The sequence below is a fragment of the Lycorma delicatula genome, chromosome 8, assembly GCF_047948215.1.
Source record: "Lycorma delicatula isolate Av1 chromosome 8, ASM4794821v1, whole genome shotgun sequence".
Taxonomy (NCBI): Eukaryota; Metazoa; Arthropoda; class Insecta; order Hemiptera; family Fulgoridae; genus Lycorma; species Lycorma delicatula.
In genome coordinates this window covers 52,927,704-52,944,015 of record NC_134462.1, presented here as the reverse complement: position 1 = coordinate 52,944,015, position 16,312 = coordinate 52,927,704, and the positions used below count along the sequence as shown (strand labels likewise).

At 32.6% G+C, this 16,312-nt stretch overlaps 1 protein-coding gene across 2 annotated transcripts in view; it reads right to left on the bottom strand.

The window, feature by feature from the left end:
• Positions 1–1,915: 1,915 nt before the first annotated feature.
• The window catches only part of Aplip1 (JNK-interacting protein Aplip1), a 51,745-nt gene continuing 37,348 nt past the window's right edge, over positions 1,916–16,312 (bottom strand). For both annotated transcript variants that reach the window (XM_075373024.1, XM_075373026.1), the window contains 3 exons: positions 12,911–13,191; positions 6,257–6,447; positions 1,916–2,071 (listed from right to left, as the gene is read on the bottom strand). In XM_075373024.1, the coding sequence (XP_075229139.1) occupies positions 1,999–2,071; positions 6,257–6,447; positions 12,911–13,191 (545 nt within the window). In that variant the 3' untranslated portion in view covers positions 1,916–1,998. The remainder of the gene's footprint in view (positions 2,072–6,256; positions 6,448–12,910; positions 13,192–16,312) is intronic.

Below are 16,312 nucleotides of genomic sequence, written 5' to 3'. Positions count from 1 at the left end.
GATTTTTGTAATCTGCGTTTTACAGTAGCAACAATACAACATAAAACTTTGTGTGAAACGGGGAAAAACTTTCACAGAAACCTTTCTGAAACAAGTTCTGAAACAAGCTTATGGAGATGATACTCTGAGTCATACGTAATGCTGCAAATGGTTTTCACAATTTAAAAGTGGTTGTCAGTCAACTGAAGATCACCCTTGACCAAGAAGGCCTTCGACTTTAACTGGTGACACACATGTGTAGGAAATCAACGATCTGGTGTGGGCAAATTGCCATTTGACTGTCAGAGAACTTGCAGAAAGGTTAGCATCTCGATTGGACCATGCCATGACATTTTGACTAAAAAGTAGAACATACATCGAGTTGCAGCAAAGTCTGTTCCTCGTTTGATCACTCAACAGCAGAAAGAACATCTAGTGGACAACTGCCAGCAACTCCTTGAACAAGTTGATGAAGATGAAACATTCATGCAAAGGATCGTAACGGGAGATGAAAGCTGGGTTTATGGCTACGACACTGAGACAAAAGTTCAACCATAAAAAAAATCACACATTACAAAAATCTCTACTAAGACTTAAACATGTTGTACTCAAACAACAATAACAAAAACTAAACGAGATATCAACAATTCAAGAACATGTGGTTACAGAGGTTATGTGGAACACAATATCAACCACACATCACTAAATATCTCCGTTGGCGAGTAAATAAAAAAGTTCAGTTATTTTTTGAACAGATCTTGTTATTAAATTTTTAAAAAGTTAAAAAACTATGTATATATAAAGTCGGATTTGAACCGATGTACCTTCCCTTTGTAAGATCCAAATATTTCATTAATTAAAATTCTATTTAAATATAACTATGGAACCAATGCAAATAAGTACCACTTATGATATATCATTGAAAAGCTCTCAACGAAGGCTTATTACTGCAGCTAAGAAGAAGTCCAAAACCAAATATTTCAAAATTGAAACCCTGTTTTATTTAGAGTCTTGACTGTATAGACATTTTTGGCCCAGTCAATTGCATAACTAGATATTACAACAGTCCTAAGTACAAAATTTCAACATTCTATGGCTAATTGTTTTTGAGTTATGCGAAATACATACGTACATACATATGTATGTACAGACATCATGCCAAAACTAGTCAGAATGGATTCAGGGATGGTCAAAATGGATATTTCTGTTGAAATCTGAAAACAGAAATTTTTCACGATTACAATACTTCCTTTACTTTATACAAGGAAGTAAAAACAAAACAACCAAGGTTTTGTTAGAGACAAAATGACATGTAACTCCATGTGTACATCCTATTTTTAAAAGTGCATTAATAAAAAAATGAAAATATATTTTTAAATGTTAAGAATTAAGTTTTTGTGAGTTTAGAGTTCATGCAGCTAAAAATACCATAAAAATATATTAGTGCTCTTTCTTTTTGCTTAGAGTAAACTAGAGTTATGTTCCTCTAGTTCTGCACTGACGATAACTACTATTAAATCAGAGGAAAATTAATTACATTCATGTGATAATGAGTATTAAAAAGCATCCACTCTATAATAAATAAAAAAAATGTATGTTGTTACATACATTTTAAAAACACTCCAAAAACTTATTTAAAAAAATAACTAAACCTAATTATATAATACACCAGATGGAGCATGGAAAATTTGCATTGGAACCTAAATTTATTTGTAGGTACAGTGGTCTAGTTCTGACCCTGATGAATTGTTCCCATATTAACCCAAAAGGTTTTTTGATAGTATTATACAGTATTTATGAATTTATTTATTAATGCACTGAGAGAGGATTTTACTGAATGACCACAAAAACTGAATATATTATTTATATTCATAATAAATATAAGTTATAATAAACAATATATTAATTTAATATATATTTTACAAGTCACCTTATAGGTATATGCGTTTATTTATTTATATAAATTATATATTTAATTTTTCATGTATACAAGAGTATATATATATATATATAATCACATTATTCTATATAAATATCCTCAATAGGGTATGCAGTCTCAATGAATTTTGTATAAAACCTCTGAAAAGCCCTCCTGGAAAATAAATACAAATCACTTTATAATTTTCTATTAATAATTTAATTTTTACATATATTACAGTTTAACAGTTTATTACAAAATATTCAACTGAGATTGCTGAAAACAGCAAATAAGAATGTAACCAGTTCCTCTTAGATTGTTCATGTTTAAAGCCTCACTTACAAACTACAATTTGATGATCTGAAGAGTCATTTCCAAAGCTTACAAGCTCTAAGCCCAATATTCACTCAAAATCTACTTAAAATTTTCTACTTACGATTTGTCAAAATTATTGTCAAGTAGTTGAGCATTCAAATGAACATAAACGTGCAGAAATTATATATACTGCTAAATTAACAGAAGTTGTTTGAGTGAGTGTATTTTTTGAACAGATTCACTCAGGCCACATACTAGACATATACTCATAGCTTATTTACACAACTTAGATCTTGGGATTTACTTTTTATCATAACACCATCTAAATTTTTATACTGCAAAGTATTCTTTGTAGCCTAATGTAAAATTCCATAAAAGCTGGACTTTTATGGAATTTAGATTCTTTTATGTAAAGCTAGACTTTATGCATGTAAGATTTATTTACTGATCATGACAAAATGTGATCCAAGGTTTTAAAATGAGATTTATAAAAAAGTATGTCTTCAGAAATTCTTTTTGGATTTTTTCTGTTCTTTTATTAGAGGTGCAGCAGCAGATTGATGTTTTAAAAGTGATGTGAAAAATCTTTTAATATGAAATAAAATTACATATTTCTGTTGTTTGGCTATTTTGTAAATAAAATCAATATGATTAATTAAAAAAAGCAAAATATTAAATGAATAAACACAATCATATCATTTATATTTTTCAACCACATTCAAAGGGGTTTTACTATCTGCTTTATGGCTGATTCCATTAAAAATTAAGAAAAGTACATAGTAACTGTAAAACAATATTCTAATAGCCCAGTTCACCATGCTTAATTTATAAATGAGTATTATAACACTAGAACAGAGACTGCTATTTCAAACAAGTTAGTATTTACCATGTCATTCCTGTAGCAATTTGATTCATTAATATTATCTACTATCTTAATTAAAGAAAGCTACATTAATTTCAGTTTAGGTTTAATGATTTGAGGTAAATATCAAGCCTATTATCAGTAAATCAGTATCATTATGGTATCAAGAATTGTATTCCAACAATCTTGTCAAGACACACCATTTATACTAAAAAATGGAATAATTAAAAAAAAAAATATGAAAAAATAAGTCTGTTTTTTATTTTTCATTAAATAACTAATTTTACATAAATAAAGGATTAATGAATCGATTCTAAAATTTAAACTTCTAGTTATTTTTAAAATTATTAAAAATTTCAATAACAGCATGCTTTCAAATAAATGGACCTCACTTTTTCTAGGTCTTTTGGAGCTAATTATCAGCATCTTTGTCAATGAAGTTTACTATATATATGTTAGTTTAAAAGGGACAGTAATCTTCTTTCCTGTTCCTTACATATCCCTTGTATTTGTGAGTAAATGTGCACCCGTCCAATTTGTTCAGTGTAGTAATTAATGCAATCACAGCAATTTAATACTTCTGAATAGCTGTGTTTGACAGTGTGTTCTGGCAATGATCACTGTGTTCTTGGCAGTGTGTGATCTGGCAATTTGTACTAGTGTTGGTAGGTGAATGTTAGTGTTATGTAATTTCGCTAGGCAGATTTTTTCTTTTCATATTTTATGAACCAAATTGTTTGTAAGAGTATACAACTATTATCCTGTGCCGGATGTTTTATAATATTTAGTTCTTAAGTGCAGTTATCTGCTGACAAAAGTGCTGTATGTATTGGGAAATGTAACATGTATGATAAAGTTGTAAATTTTTTATATGTGGAATGGTTCATCTGTTATGATAAATGTGTCATTTGGTATGATTTTTACATATAAAAAAATGTCTGCTATCTATTCAAAGAATGGTAGCATAAAGATGCTCATATACTCCAGGAAAATTTAAACTGGAATATAAATTGATGATGGATGTGAGAAATGTGTAACACTATTTCATATGTTATTTATAAGGAGAAAAATGTTCAATTAATTTGAAAATGAATCATTCAAAATTTTTAATAATTTTAAAAGTGTTATCTCATTTCACCATACTGTTCAACAAATTACACCATATTGGAAATTTTAGGGGATTATTCACACACTAGAAATAATTTACTGATTTAAATACAGGGTGTCCCATATAAAACGAAACCCAACCTTATATTGGTAGGTATTGAAATAATAAAAAGGCATGTGTAAATGTAAATGTAATTTTTATTATTACCATCCATTACCTTACGTTTAGAGTAAATGTTGGAAGTGGCCGCCATCTTCTTGAATACAAGCTTCAATTCTTTTTACAGCATTTCTTGCAAATTTTTTCAAAGTTTGTGGCTGGATATTTAATACATCTTGTTCAATATTGACTTTCAATTGTTCAAGTGTTCGTGGTTTGTTGCTGTAGGCTTTTTCTTTGAGGTAACCCCATAGAAAAAAATCCGCCGCAGTCAAATCTGGAGATCTTGGTGGCCACAAGCCTCGACCGATAACACGATTACCAAAGAATTCCTCAATGAAATCAAAAGTTGAACCTGCGTAGTGCGATATCGCACCGTGTTGTTGCAGCCAGCAGTGTCTGTCTTCCTCTTCCAAGAGTGCAATGAACTGAAATAAAATATCCTGATAGCGTTCTGCATTAATGGTGAACTCGAAAAAAAATAGGACCGATTATTTTCTTCCGCGATATTGTGCACCACATGCCCAACTTCTGCGGGTGTAATTGTTTTTCGTGATAAACATGGGGATTTTCAGCACTCCAAATTCTACTGTTTTGGCTGTTTACATAGCCATCCAAATGAAACCGTGCTTCATCTGTGAAAAATAACAAATCCATAACATTAATTCCCTCACGCAGAAACTGACGAAACCATTGACAATATTGTAGCCGTTTTTCTTTGTCGGGCTCAAGAAGTTGATGAACCGTTTGAATGCGATAAGGTCGTAATTGTAATTGTTTGGTCGCCCGATGAACAGTTGATTTAGACAAATTAATTTCAGCAGACAAACGTCTGATCGATTTATTTGGCGAGACGAGTAATCGGTCTTTGATTTCAGTGACTGTATCTGTATTCAACACTGACGCAGATCTTTTGTGTTCCTTGTTATTAACAGAACCAGTCTCACTAAATTTTGCAACTAACCTTAATACTGATGTTTTGTTAGGAGCTGGTTTATCTGGATACTTATGGCGAAACAAATCTTGCACTGCAACCACTGATTTTGTACTGAAGTACGACTCAACAATGAAAACACGTTCATCTAGCGAAAACACCATCTTGTCTCTAGCAACACACTGAACGTTATGATTGCATTGTTGTTACTATCGGTAGTGTTCTGCTGCGTTGCCGCGATGTTCAGATGTTGGACGAGACCATTTCAGTAACGAGTAGGGGAGTAAGCTTGACTTTTGAAATTTCATGGATGAGTGATTGATGGGTTGCGTTTTATATGGGACACCCTGTATTAATAACATCTATTATTTTTAATGATATTCTAGTAATAATACCCAAAGCATTATTAATTAAAACTTGATAATAATATAATTTATTAAAAATTTTTAATGATGAACTAAATAAAATTTACTGAGAAGATTAAAAAGCTGTAAATGTTTTTGATGTAAAAATTAAATTATAGACAAATTTTTAAAGGAAACTCAAAAATAATAATACGAGATTAAACCATCCTCAAAAACGATCAAATACCAGTGCAAAAGTATTTTTTAATTACGGAGAATATGAATTACAAGGAAGTACTCAAAAAAGGTTGTAAATATAATGAATTAATTTATTTAGGTCCTGGGTTTTATTCATTTATTTTTAGTCCTGGATATTGCAGTACACTTCAGTCCTTACTCCTAAGAGTCATGTTGCACCTGACACAACTCAAGAAATTAAAGTATCTGAATAAATGCAACACTTAAAGTGGCATTAATAAGCTGTTTTCTGAAGATTACCAAAATCAAAAATTGTTGAGTTGCATTTATATGAATTTAGTCTTTATTCATGGATTATAAATACTAATAATGCACCTAAGGTTATAAATAAAAAAAATATATATACAATTATATTTAGAGGTAACAAGATGATAATTACCCAACCGATTCTGCAACTGGTCGTGTTGATTCACATCCAAGGAAGACATGGCAAGCAAACCTTTGGAAATGCGGATGTTTAGTTATAAATCCAAGGTATCTATGGTCTCCAGGATGAAAGCCACAGAATGAAACATTCTTCAAAGAATAAAAGTAATCATGACATGGTGCACCACCAGTTAAAATGCCACTCTATAAAAAAAGATTATTCAATTTTTTCTAAATGTCAAAATAATAAAAAATGACATTACATAAAATAAACAACTAGAAAATTATTTATTAATGATTGGTACTGGTATTTTTTTTAATTATACAATGTGACAACAATGTGATTTTTATTAATACATAATAACAAAAGTAAAATAATTTTACTCTTTTTTTCCAATTTTTCAAAGAAAAGTAAGGTGGGAGTACAGGTGAAAATGAATTTTCTTTAGGTTTTGAGGTATGAGGAGCAAGAAAATACCATTTACTTAGAATTGAGTCTCCTTATACATTTATATTACAATCATGTGGTGTTCTGTCTGCTGGCAGGTTCCTGGTACAGCTGTGTCTTCATGTGTTTCTACCCATGCTTTTCTATTTGTCTCATCATAATCTTCACTACCCTTTGTGTCATTTAACTTCAGCCTCTTCCTTCCTCATCTTTTTTCACCTTCAATGGAGCCTTTAAGAACTGTGTTAATTATTCCTTTTCCCCAAATTATATGCCCAATCCAGTTTCTTTTCCTCTTTCTGATAGTCGCCAGTAATGTTCTACCTTCATTTATTTTTCTTAATACTTCTATGTTACTCTGTCCACCCATTTATCTTCTTCTCCATCCTCCACCAGACCCACATTTCAAAAGCCTTGATCTTATCTTTTTTTCTTTTTCCCCAGTGTAGATGTTTCACTAACGAACAAAAGTGTACTCCAAACATAGCATTTTACTGGTCTCTTTCTTCAGGTTCAAATCCATGTTGCTGCAGAGTAGGTTTTTCATTCTAAAAAAAAGGCTTCCTTTGCCATTTTAATTCTCAACTTAATCTCTTATTTACTCCTTCAGACTTCAGTTAGTACTCTTCGAGATATCTGCATCTTTTTACTTGTTCAATTTTTTGTTCTGCTGTTACAACATCCATATCTTACCTTTAATTCACCTTCATAACTTTTGTTTTCCTCAGATATTCTATTTATATGAGGAAATCCCTTACATATTTTATTTTCCATCCCATATTACTTCATCCCTCCTTCCAATGCTTCTATAATGTTTTGTAATGTCTCAGCGTTTAACTACAAACAGCAGACCGTTAGCGAATCTGACATACTTTATAATATTTCTTCCATCCACACTTACTCCTTTTTGATCATTCAATATTTCTTTCAACATTTCCTAATAAAAAGTAAACAAAAAAGTGTTGGCGGTAACAGCAGACTTGCCTAATTCTAACCAATTTACGAGATTCTCATTTATTTTCACAGCTGCTTTTTGCTTCATATACAATTATCTGGTCAGTTTCCTATCCTTCCAGTCAAATTTCTTTTCTTTCTTAATCTCAAAAAACTTTTCCCACTGTACTCTGTCGATTACCTTTTCCATATATATAAAACACAAACTCAATCCTCTTCTCTTTAAGAATATCTCTCTCCAATCATTCTGATCAGTCCTACAGCTTCTCTTGTTCCTTTCCTCTTCTCTGAATCCAAACTGTTCTTTCCCAGCACTCTCCTCCACTTTTGTAATTAACCATCTATTCATAACTCACAGAATTATTTTTGCAGCATGTGATATTAACTTGACAGTTTTATGTTCTTCACACATTTTGGTTCCAACCTTTTTAGGTATTGATACCATTCTTGTTTTAATGAAATCTTCTGTCCATACTCCAGTATCATAAATTGTAGTGCACACATAAGATTATTTCATATACTAAACAATTAAATAGTTCTATTGGAAGTTAATCTACTCCTGTTGCTTTCCTGTTCTTCATGTCTTTAATAACTTGTATAATTATTTCAAATCTCAAAATTGGTGGGCCTTTCTATGCTTCCATAACTTCTTCTTCTTCCAGCTCAACTTTCCGTGTTTCAAATTTCCTTCTTCTCAATTTCTCTTACTTTATAAGTAGGATTTCTTCTATCACATGTGGCATTTTTTTCTTTTTTATACAACATTTCATATTTCCTTTTCTTTTTTTAATTTTCTATGTCTTAACATTCTTCTTTTAGCCACCTTTCTCTAGCTTCATGTGTTTCTCTCTTTAATTCATTATTCAGTCTTGATAGATTGCTCTGTTGTATTCACCTTCTTTTATTTTTATATTTTCTTCTTTCTTCCTTTTTTTATATAATTTCTTGTGTTACCCAAGCTTTCTTTGCCTGGATACCTTCATAGAAACCGATTCCTTTCTTTGCAGATTTCTCAAAGATGATTTTATCCTAGACCACATTTCCTCTGCAGGTTCATTTTCCCTTTTATCTTGAGTAATTGTCTTTGTCACAATTTCACTCACTTCTACTCTCCTTATGTTCTCTAGCCACCTATTATATTCTATTTGTTCACCTTCATTGCAGTTTGAATTATTTTTAATCTTATTTTTATTTCCATCATTAACAGAATATGATCACTTCCTATGTTAGCTCCTGGAAGTCAGTTTGCCTTGTTAACAGCATTCTTATATCTATTTTCAACCAAAAAAATGATCAACCTGAAAGCAAGATCCATCTGCTGGTGTTGTCCAAGTACATCTTTGTTTACGATTATTAAAATATGTATCCATAATGAACAAATCCTTCTCTTGGCAAAATTCAACCAGCCTGCCTCCTCTTTCATTTCATGTTCCCAATCCAAACTTGCCCACTGTCTATCCATCTTGGTCTTCTCCCACCATTGCATTCCAGTTTCTCATTATTATTTTACAACAATCCTGCTCTATTTCTAATAATTTCTCAATGTTATTGTACATCTTTTCAATATGTTCAACCCTTACACTATAACGTTGGTATGTATACCTCAACTACTATTAGATCTTTTAACATCATTCCAATCCTTTAAGTTATTACTCTATCATCCAGATAAATTACTTTTTGTATTCTTCTTGCTACACTGTTTTTTTATTGCTATTCCTACTCCGTTTCTTCTCTTTCAATTCCTAAGGTATATAAGGTAACGTCACCATTTCTCAACCCTCCTGTTCCACCCCATCTCCGCTCAATTATCCCTACTATATCCATTTTATTTATTTTTATTTCTCTCTTAAAGTTTTCCAACTTACCTGATGACAATAATGTCCTCCACATTCCATGTACCTATTCTAACTGCTTTGTCTTTTTCTATAACATTCTTTCTACTACTACTTCTCCTGGAGTTCCAAATGGGAAATCATTTTACTTCCAGAATATTTAACAAAAGAAGACATCATTATGGTGCTTGACTAGGTAAAAGTAATACAGTGGTATTCTGTTGCCTTATGCATCCTAATGCCATTGACTTCTTAAAGAAGGTTCTTCCACCTTGGGGTAATTTCTCATCCCCTGGGTAAAAAAGCCCCAAAATCCTACTGCTCATCTATCCTGTGAAAAGGCTGTTGGCACTTATAGGGGAGTGAGAATCCGTATCCTGGGAGCTGTTCGTTCCCTTTAACCATTAGTTGCTTGTATATACTAACCAACATTAATATATACAATTGTTGCCACCTCTCTACTACTTTTTCTTTTATGAAATCTAATACCTAATTGGCATTTCTTATTCTCTTTATAAAACTGCTAGATCAATTACATTGAAATTTAGATATGCTGTACTGTTATCTGAAGTTGTATGTGTGAAAATTTGATGAAGATTCGTAGTCATTTTTCAGTTATGCTTATTTTAAGGTTGAAAAAATTTGAGGTTATGTTGACTGTGTAGTAGTGTATTTATCATACATGATTATGCAGTGAGTTACAATGGTGAGTGAATGATTTGAAACTTAAAAAAAAAAACATTATTTATTTTTTATTGTAGTGCTTTTTTGACATGTACCTATTATGGATCAAAGATTTTTTTTACAAAATTTTAGATTAGAATGAGTTGATACTTTTTCAAAAGGAAACAAAATAAGATAGAGAAAGTTGGCCTTCTTGCGCAAAATTGCACAAGAATTTTTTACTTTTTGCGGGACACCTGGACTCCTCTCTACACTGTGTTGTCTCCTTTAAGTGTGATCTGCAACCAAGAATGATTATATTTTGTCATACTATGAAGAAAACAGAGCATTAGATCAGCTTTATAATCCTTATATACATCACAATCAGTCTTCAGTCATTGTAATAATAAAATAATAAATGATAATAAAAATAATTAATAATATTAAAAAATAAAAATTATTTTCTAAAGATAAAAAAAAACACTGTGAATTCTATATTATTATTACTACTCTATTTGGAGTCTATTTATTCATCAGTATTATCCAACAAATTTTGAATAATTCTGATATCTTATATTGGAAAAATCATGTCTCTACTATCTCCCATTTTATTTTTTTATAAGTCAGGGTAACTAACTCACTGTATATTCAGAATTATCATGCAATGATATAACCTGTTTCATGATAATTACATTGTCCCAAATGTGCATTCATTACTACAAAGTTGTCAAAAATTACGCAATTTCTACAATCTAGTAAAAATACAAACTTTCTAAATGTGTGTGGTAAGTTGCTGATTCAGCCAGAACTAATAAACCAAAAGCCTAATAAAACAACAAATTGCTCTACTATCTGACATGTAATTATTCTACTATGTAGAATAATCAGATGTATGTAATAAGTCAGATGTAAAGTGAGTACTTTACATACTTACATATGTACTTTACATATGAATGGCATATTCAGTGTTTATGAAACTTGCAATTTCAGCTTACATACATAAATAATTTAGAAATGAAAGAACATCTCCCTCTTTTGGAGAACAAGATATGACCTAGAAAAATTTGATATAAGACTAGTTTACTCATAGTTGTCAAGAATTTACTGACTCACTATTCAACTGATTTACTTATATTACTCAGAAAGGGAATTATAAACAAAATTTTAAGCAAAAATTTAACCTGAACCGTTTAAAGATGCATTAGAACAACAATTACAGACATGATAATCAATATCCTAAAATGTACTAAAAATAATACAAAAAATAGCATTATAATTCAAGAAAGTAAAAATTCATTCTTTTTTTTTTTGTCCTCAGTCATTTGACTGGTTTGATGCAGCTCTCCAAGATTCCCTATCTAGTGCTAGTCGTTTCATCTCAGTATACCCTCTACATCCTACATCCCTAACAATTTGTTTTACATATTCCAAACGTGGCCTGCCTATACAATTTTTCCCTTCTACCTGTCCTTCCAATATTAAAGCTACTATTCCAGGATGCCTTAGTATGTGGCCTATAAGTCTGTCTCTTCTTTTAACTATATTTTTCCAAATGCTTCTTTCTTCATCTATTTGCCGCAATACCTCTTCATTTGTCACTTTATCCACCCATCTGATTTTTAACATTCTCCTACAGCACCACATTTCAAAAGCTTCTAATCTTTTCTTCTCAGACTCCGATTGTCCAAGTTTCACTTCCATATAAAGCGACACTCCAAACATACACTTTCAAAAATCTTTTCCTGACATTTAAATTGAGTAAACTGAGAATTTGTGTGACACGGCACGTTGTCGTGGTGAAGAAGGAAGCCATTGGTTCGTTTTTCTGGTCGCTTTCTTCATACGTCGTTTTGAAAACGTTGCAGTATACCCTTATAAAATTCAGAGTTTACAGTTGTTCCCCTTGGAACGAACTTTGATCGCACTATGCCCTCACTATCAAAAAAAAAAAACGAGGATGATCTTGATGTTGGATTTTGACTGACGTGCCTTTTTTAGGGAGAGGAGATGAACTGGTTTTCCATTGGGAACTCTGCATTTTGGTCTCAGGGTCATAGCCATAGACCCAACTTTCATTTCTAGTTACAATTTTGGCCATGAAGTCCGGATTTGCATGAAGACCACCCTTCAACTCCGTGCAAATTGACACATGATTTTCAAAATCCATGTTGCGCGACAGATACGATAAACACAACCTCACTCTAGCGGCTCTGGCAGCTGACTGGCAAGCTCGAACGTGTTACAACTTGTCCCTGCCTGTCTCAGTTGATCACGCTATTGGACAAATTACAGCATATGGATGTAGCGTCGGCAGTTGCCGCTAAAAATTCATTCACCGTATTTTTTTATCACACCTTGTACATATAACAAAAACTAGATTGAATTTTAATTCCATACCCGATGAGCAACTATATACATTTTGCATGCCTAATATAAAGCTATATAGCACCATTATCTTACTAGTTTAAGACCAACAATATTAAGACTCCTTTTTTCTAATAGTTTACAAAACTGCTTGTAGATTGCAATAGTTGGGATAATGATTATGTTATATGATAAAAAATAAACTTGCTTCCAGTATACACTGAAACCACAGTCATCCAAAATCTACAGTACTATAAGATAAACCTTTTTAAAAAAGTTTTCTACATCAGAAATTAAAAACTAAACACCAAAAAATTGTTTAAATGTTATTTTTTTAATTCATTCATTTATTAAATCTATTTAATAAAATAAAACAATTATGATGAAAACTATTGTATAATCTAACCTGTTTCGGTTTTGTTTTGTCAACCATTCTCAACCCCTGGTCAGAAACCTCTAAAATACAAGAATGTGGTCTGTGGTCTTTTGTACCGGATACAATCTTCTTAACTGCTTGGCACAAAACAGCATTCCCTTTATGACACAGAGTTTCTACTGAACCAAGATAACCTAACAAAAACCTTTCTCTTTTAACATTTGGAGTTGATGGGTCAAAATCATTGTACTCAACATCGACAACATAAGCTGCAGGAAATATACCTTGTTGACCAGACCTCAGATTGACACCTGTACAAAAAAATAATTTAAAAAATTAGATGTGATCTACATTATACTTAATTCTATCTATCTATATCCTGGTCCCATTCCAGCTAACGCTGGGTCTGGGTGTTAACAAGGCCTCTATACCTTCTTTCATCTTCCCACCACCTCCCCTCCACGACCTGCTGCTATATGTATTCCCTCTTCTCCACACTGTCACTAATTTCTTCCTTCCAGCTCTCTCTACGACATACCCTCGATCTTCTTCAATCAATTTCTAATCCCTCAGTTTTCTTTGGCAATCTCTCCTTACCTATTCTTTTAATGTGTTCATACCACTGTAACCTTCTTTGTTCAACTCTGTCCCTCATGCTCTCCATATTTACTTCCTCCCTTTTATCTACATTCGTTATCCTATCTCCTCTCAATTTGCCTTTTACTGCTGTGAGGAATTTCATCTCTCCTGCTTGGAGTCTATTCCAATCCCTTTCTGTCATCTTCCATGACTCTGCACTACATTATACAACAGGCAAGTAGGCAAGTTGTACAATTCATACGAGGGTAAGTCAATTATTATCCGCAATGTAGTTATAAATTTTATTGCAATACAAATAGGAAACTAACATGTACATCATTTTTCAACATAGTCCCTTTGCATTTCAACGCACTTGGTCCATCGTTGCACAAGCTTCCTGATGCCCTAATAAAAGAAGGTTTTCGGTTGAGCTGTGAGCCAGGAATGCACCACTTCTTTCACTGTTCGAGGTAAATCAACGGCCCCTTAATGGCCCTTTGGACCAAACAAGTGGTAGTCAGAAAGGGCAAGGTCAGGACTACATGGAGGATGAGCCAGTACTTCAAAGTTGAGTTTCTGGAGCTTTTCAGCAGTGTGGGCAGCAGTATGTGGATGGGCATTATCGTGCAACAACACAATACCTTTCGACAGCAGTCCTCGGCATATGTTTTGAATTGCAGGCTTTAGCTTGGTAGTAAGCATCTCACTGTAACACGCACTGTTTATTGTCATGCCCCTTTCCTCATAATGTTCCACATACTGGGCCTTGTGAATCCCAAAAAACCGTAAGCATCAGTTTTCCTGCAGATGGTTGGATCTTGAACTTTTTTTTGCAGGGCGAATTTGGATGTTTCCATTCCATACTCTGTCGTTTACTCTCCGGCTCGTAATGATGGATCCATGTTTTGTCACCAGTGATATTCTGTCTAAGAAGATGTCCCGTTCGTTACCACAGCAATCCAAATATTTTTGGCAGATGTTCAAGCACGTTTGTTTATGCAACTATGTGAGTTGTTTTGGGAACCATCTTGCACAGATTTTATGAAACCCAAGTCTGTTATGGATGATTTCGTAGGCAGAACTGTGACTAATTTGCAGACGATGTGTTGCTTCATCAATAGTTACTCGTCTGTCTAAGAAAACCATGTCACGTGCACGCTCAATGTTTTCTTCATTTGTGGCAGTAAACGGTTGCCCGGCTCCTTCATTGTGTGTAACACTTGTGCGACCATTTTTGAATTTTTCAATCCATTCGTAGTCACTCCGCTGCGGCAACACGCTGTTCCCGTACTGTACCGCAAGTCTTTCAGCCCCTGAAATACCTTCCTTCCTGGATGAATTTCGGCCTCTGATACACCTTCCGACCACAAAAACCAGATCACTGAACGTTGTTCTTCTTTGGTGCAAACAGAAAGCGGAGCAGCCATGGTTAACGGGACAGCGATAATGGAACTAACCTAGCAGCAACAAACCTACACAGACATAACAACAATTAAACCACACATGCATCATCTACACAACACGACAGTACTACCAACATAAAAAAAAATATAACTAAATTGTGGATACTAATTGACTTACCCTCGTACATCATGATCTTAGTTTTTTCCAGTAAATTTTTATCCCACACAATATATTTTACTGCCTGATACAAATTTCTCCCCTTTTGATATTTCATAATGTAACCTACCATCCTTGGAGATCTCACTTTCGAAGTATGTAAAACATCTAACCAAATTATAAGAAGTACTAGAAGTATTACAACTAATTAGTACTAGAATTATTAAATTATAAGAAGTATTAGATTCAGCTAGAGTTACATCAACTTCTGATATGAAAAGTCTATATAATATTTTTAGGGTAAGATCATTATGTTTTCTACTTTTATTTTTAATTCTATATCTGGGCTCATGCACAGGTATGTGCAGTAAAAGATATTTATAAATATATTATAAATAATCACACTTATAAATATCTGTAATTAATTTATTTACACCTGGTAAATAATAAGTCTCAAGGGTTTGCCATTAAATTCAATTTTTTTTCTATATCCCTGTTTCTGCCAAAAACCATCACTTCAATCTTTTCTTGATTTATTTTAAATCCATATTTTTCATGGTACTAGACCATGCATCCAACTGGATTGTACATCCCATGTCTGCTGTATCACCCCATATATCATCTGCAAATAAAATTTTTTTACCTTTTTTTCCCATTATTTCTCTCACCTGGCAGTTCATTCCCTCCTAACCACATTAAACACTGCTGGTTTTACTTCCTTGTTTCAGTCATTTCTCACCTCAAGCCATTCCATACTTCAACACAGAATTCTTACATTCTCTCTTTTATAGCCCCTATACATTTCCTTAATATCTATGAATTCTTTTCCTATATCTATTCTTCTCATTCTTGCCATACTATTTGCCTTTGAACAGAATCATAAGTTTTTCCATGTCGATAAATAGCTTGATCACCTTTTTGTTAAACTTCCCACTTTTTTCCATTAACTGCCGAACTGCAAAAATCAGATCTATGGAACTTCTTTCAGGTCTAAAAACACACTGTTATTTACTTTTTTCTATCTAGATTTTCATACCTATTCTACTGAGAAGTATTCTCTCAAAGACCTTTGTTGCGAGGCTCATTAATGTTATACTCTCGTAGTTATTGTAATGTTTTTTGGCGCATATTTTAAATAATGGGATTATGTCACCTTTCTTCCATTCATCAGAAATCAATCTGTTACAACTTAATTACTGTAGAACTTTATAAAATTTTGATTTCTAAATTTAGACCTGACCAGAGAAATTACAATATATTTAACATTTGACTATATAACCATAAAAGTCTCAA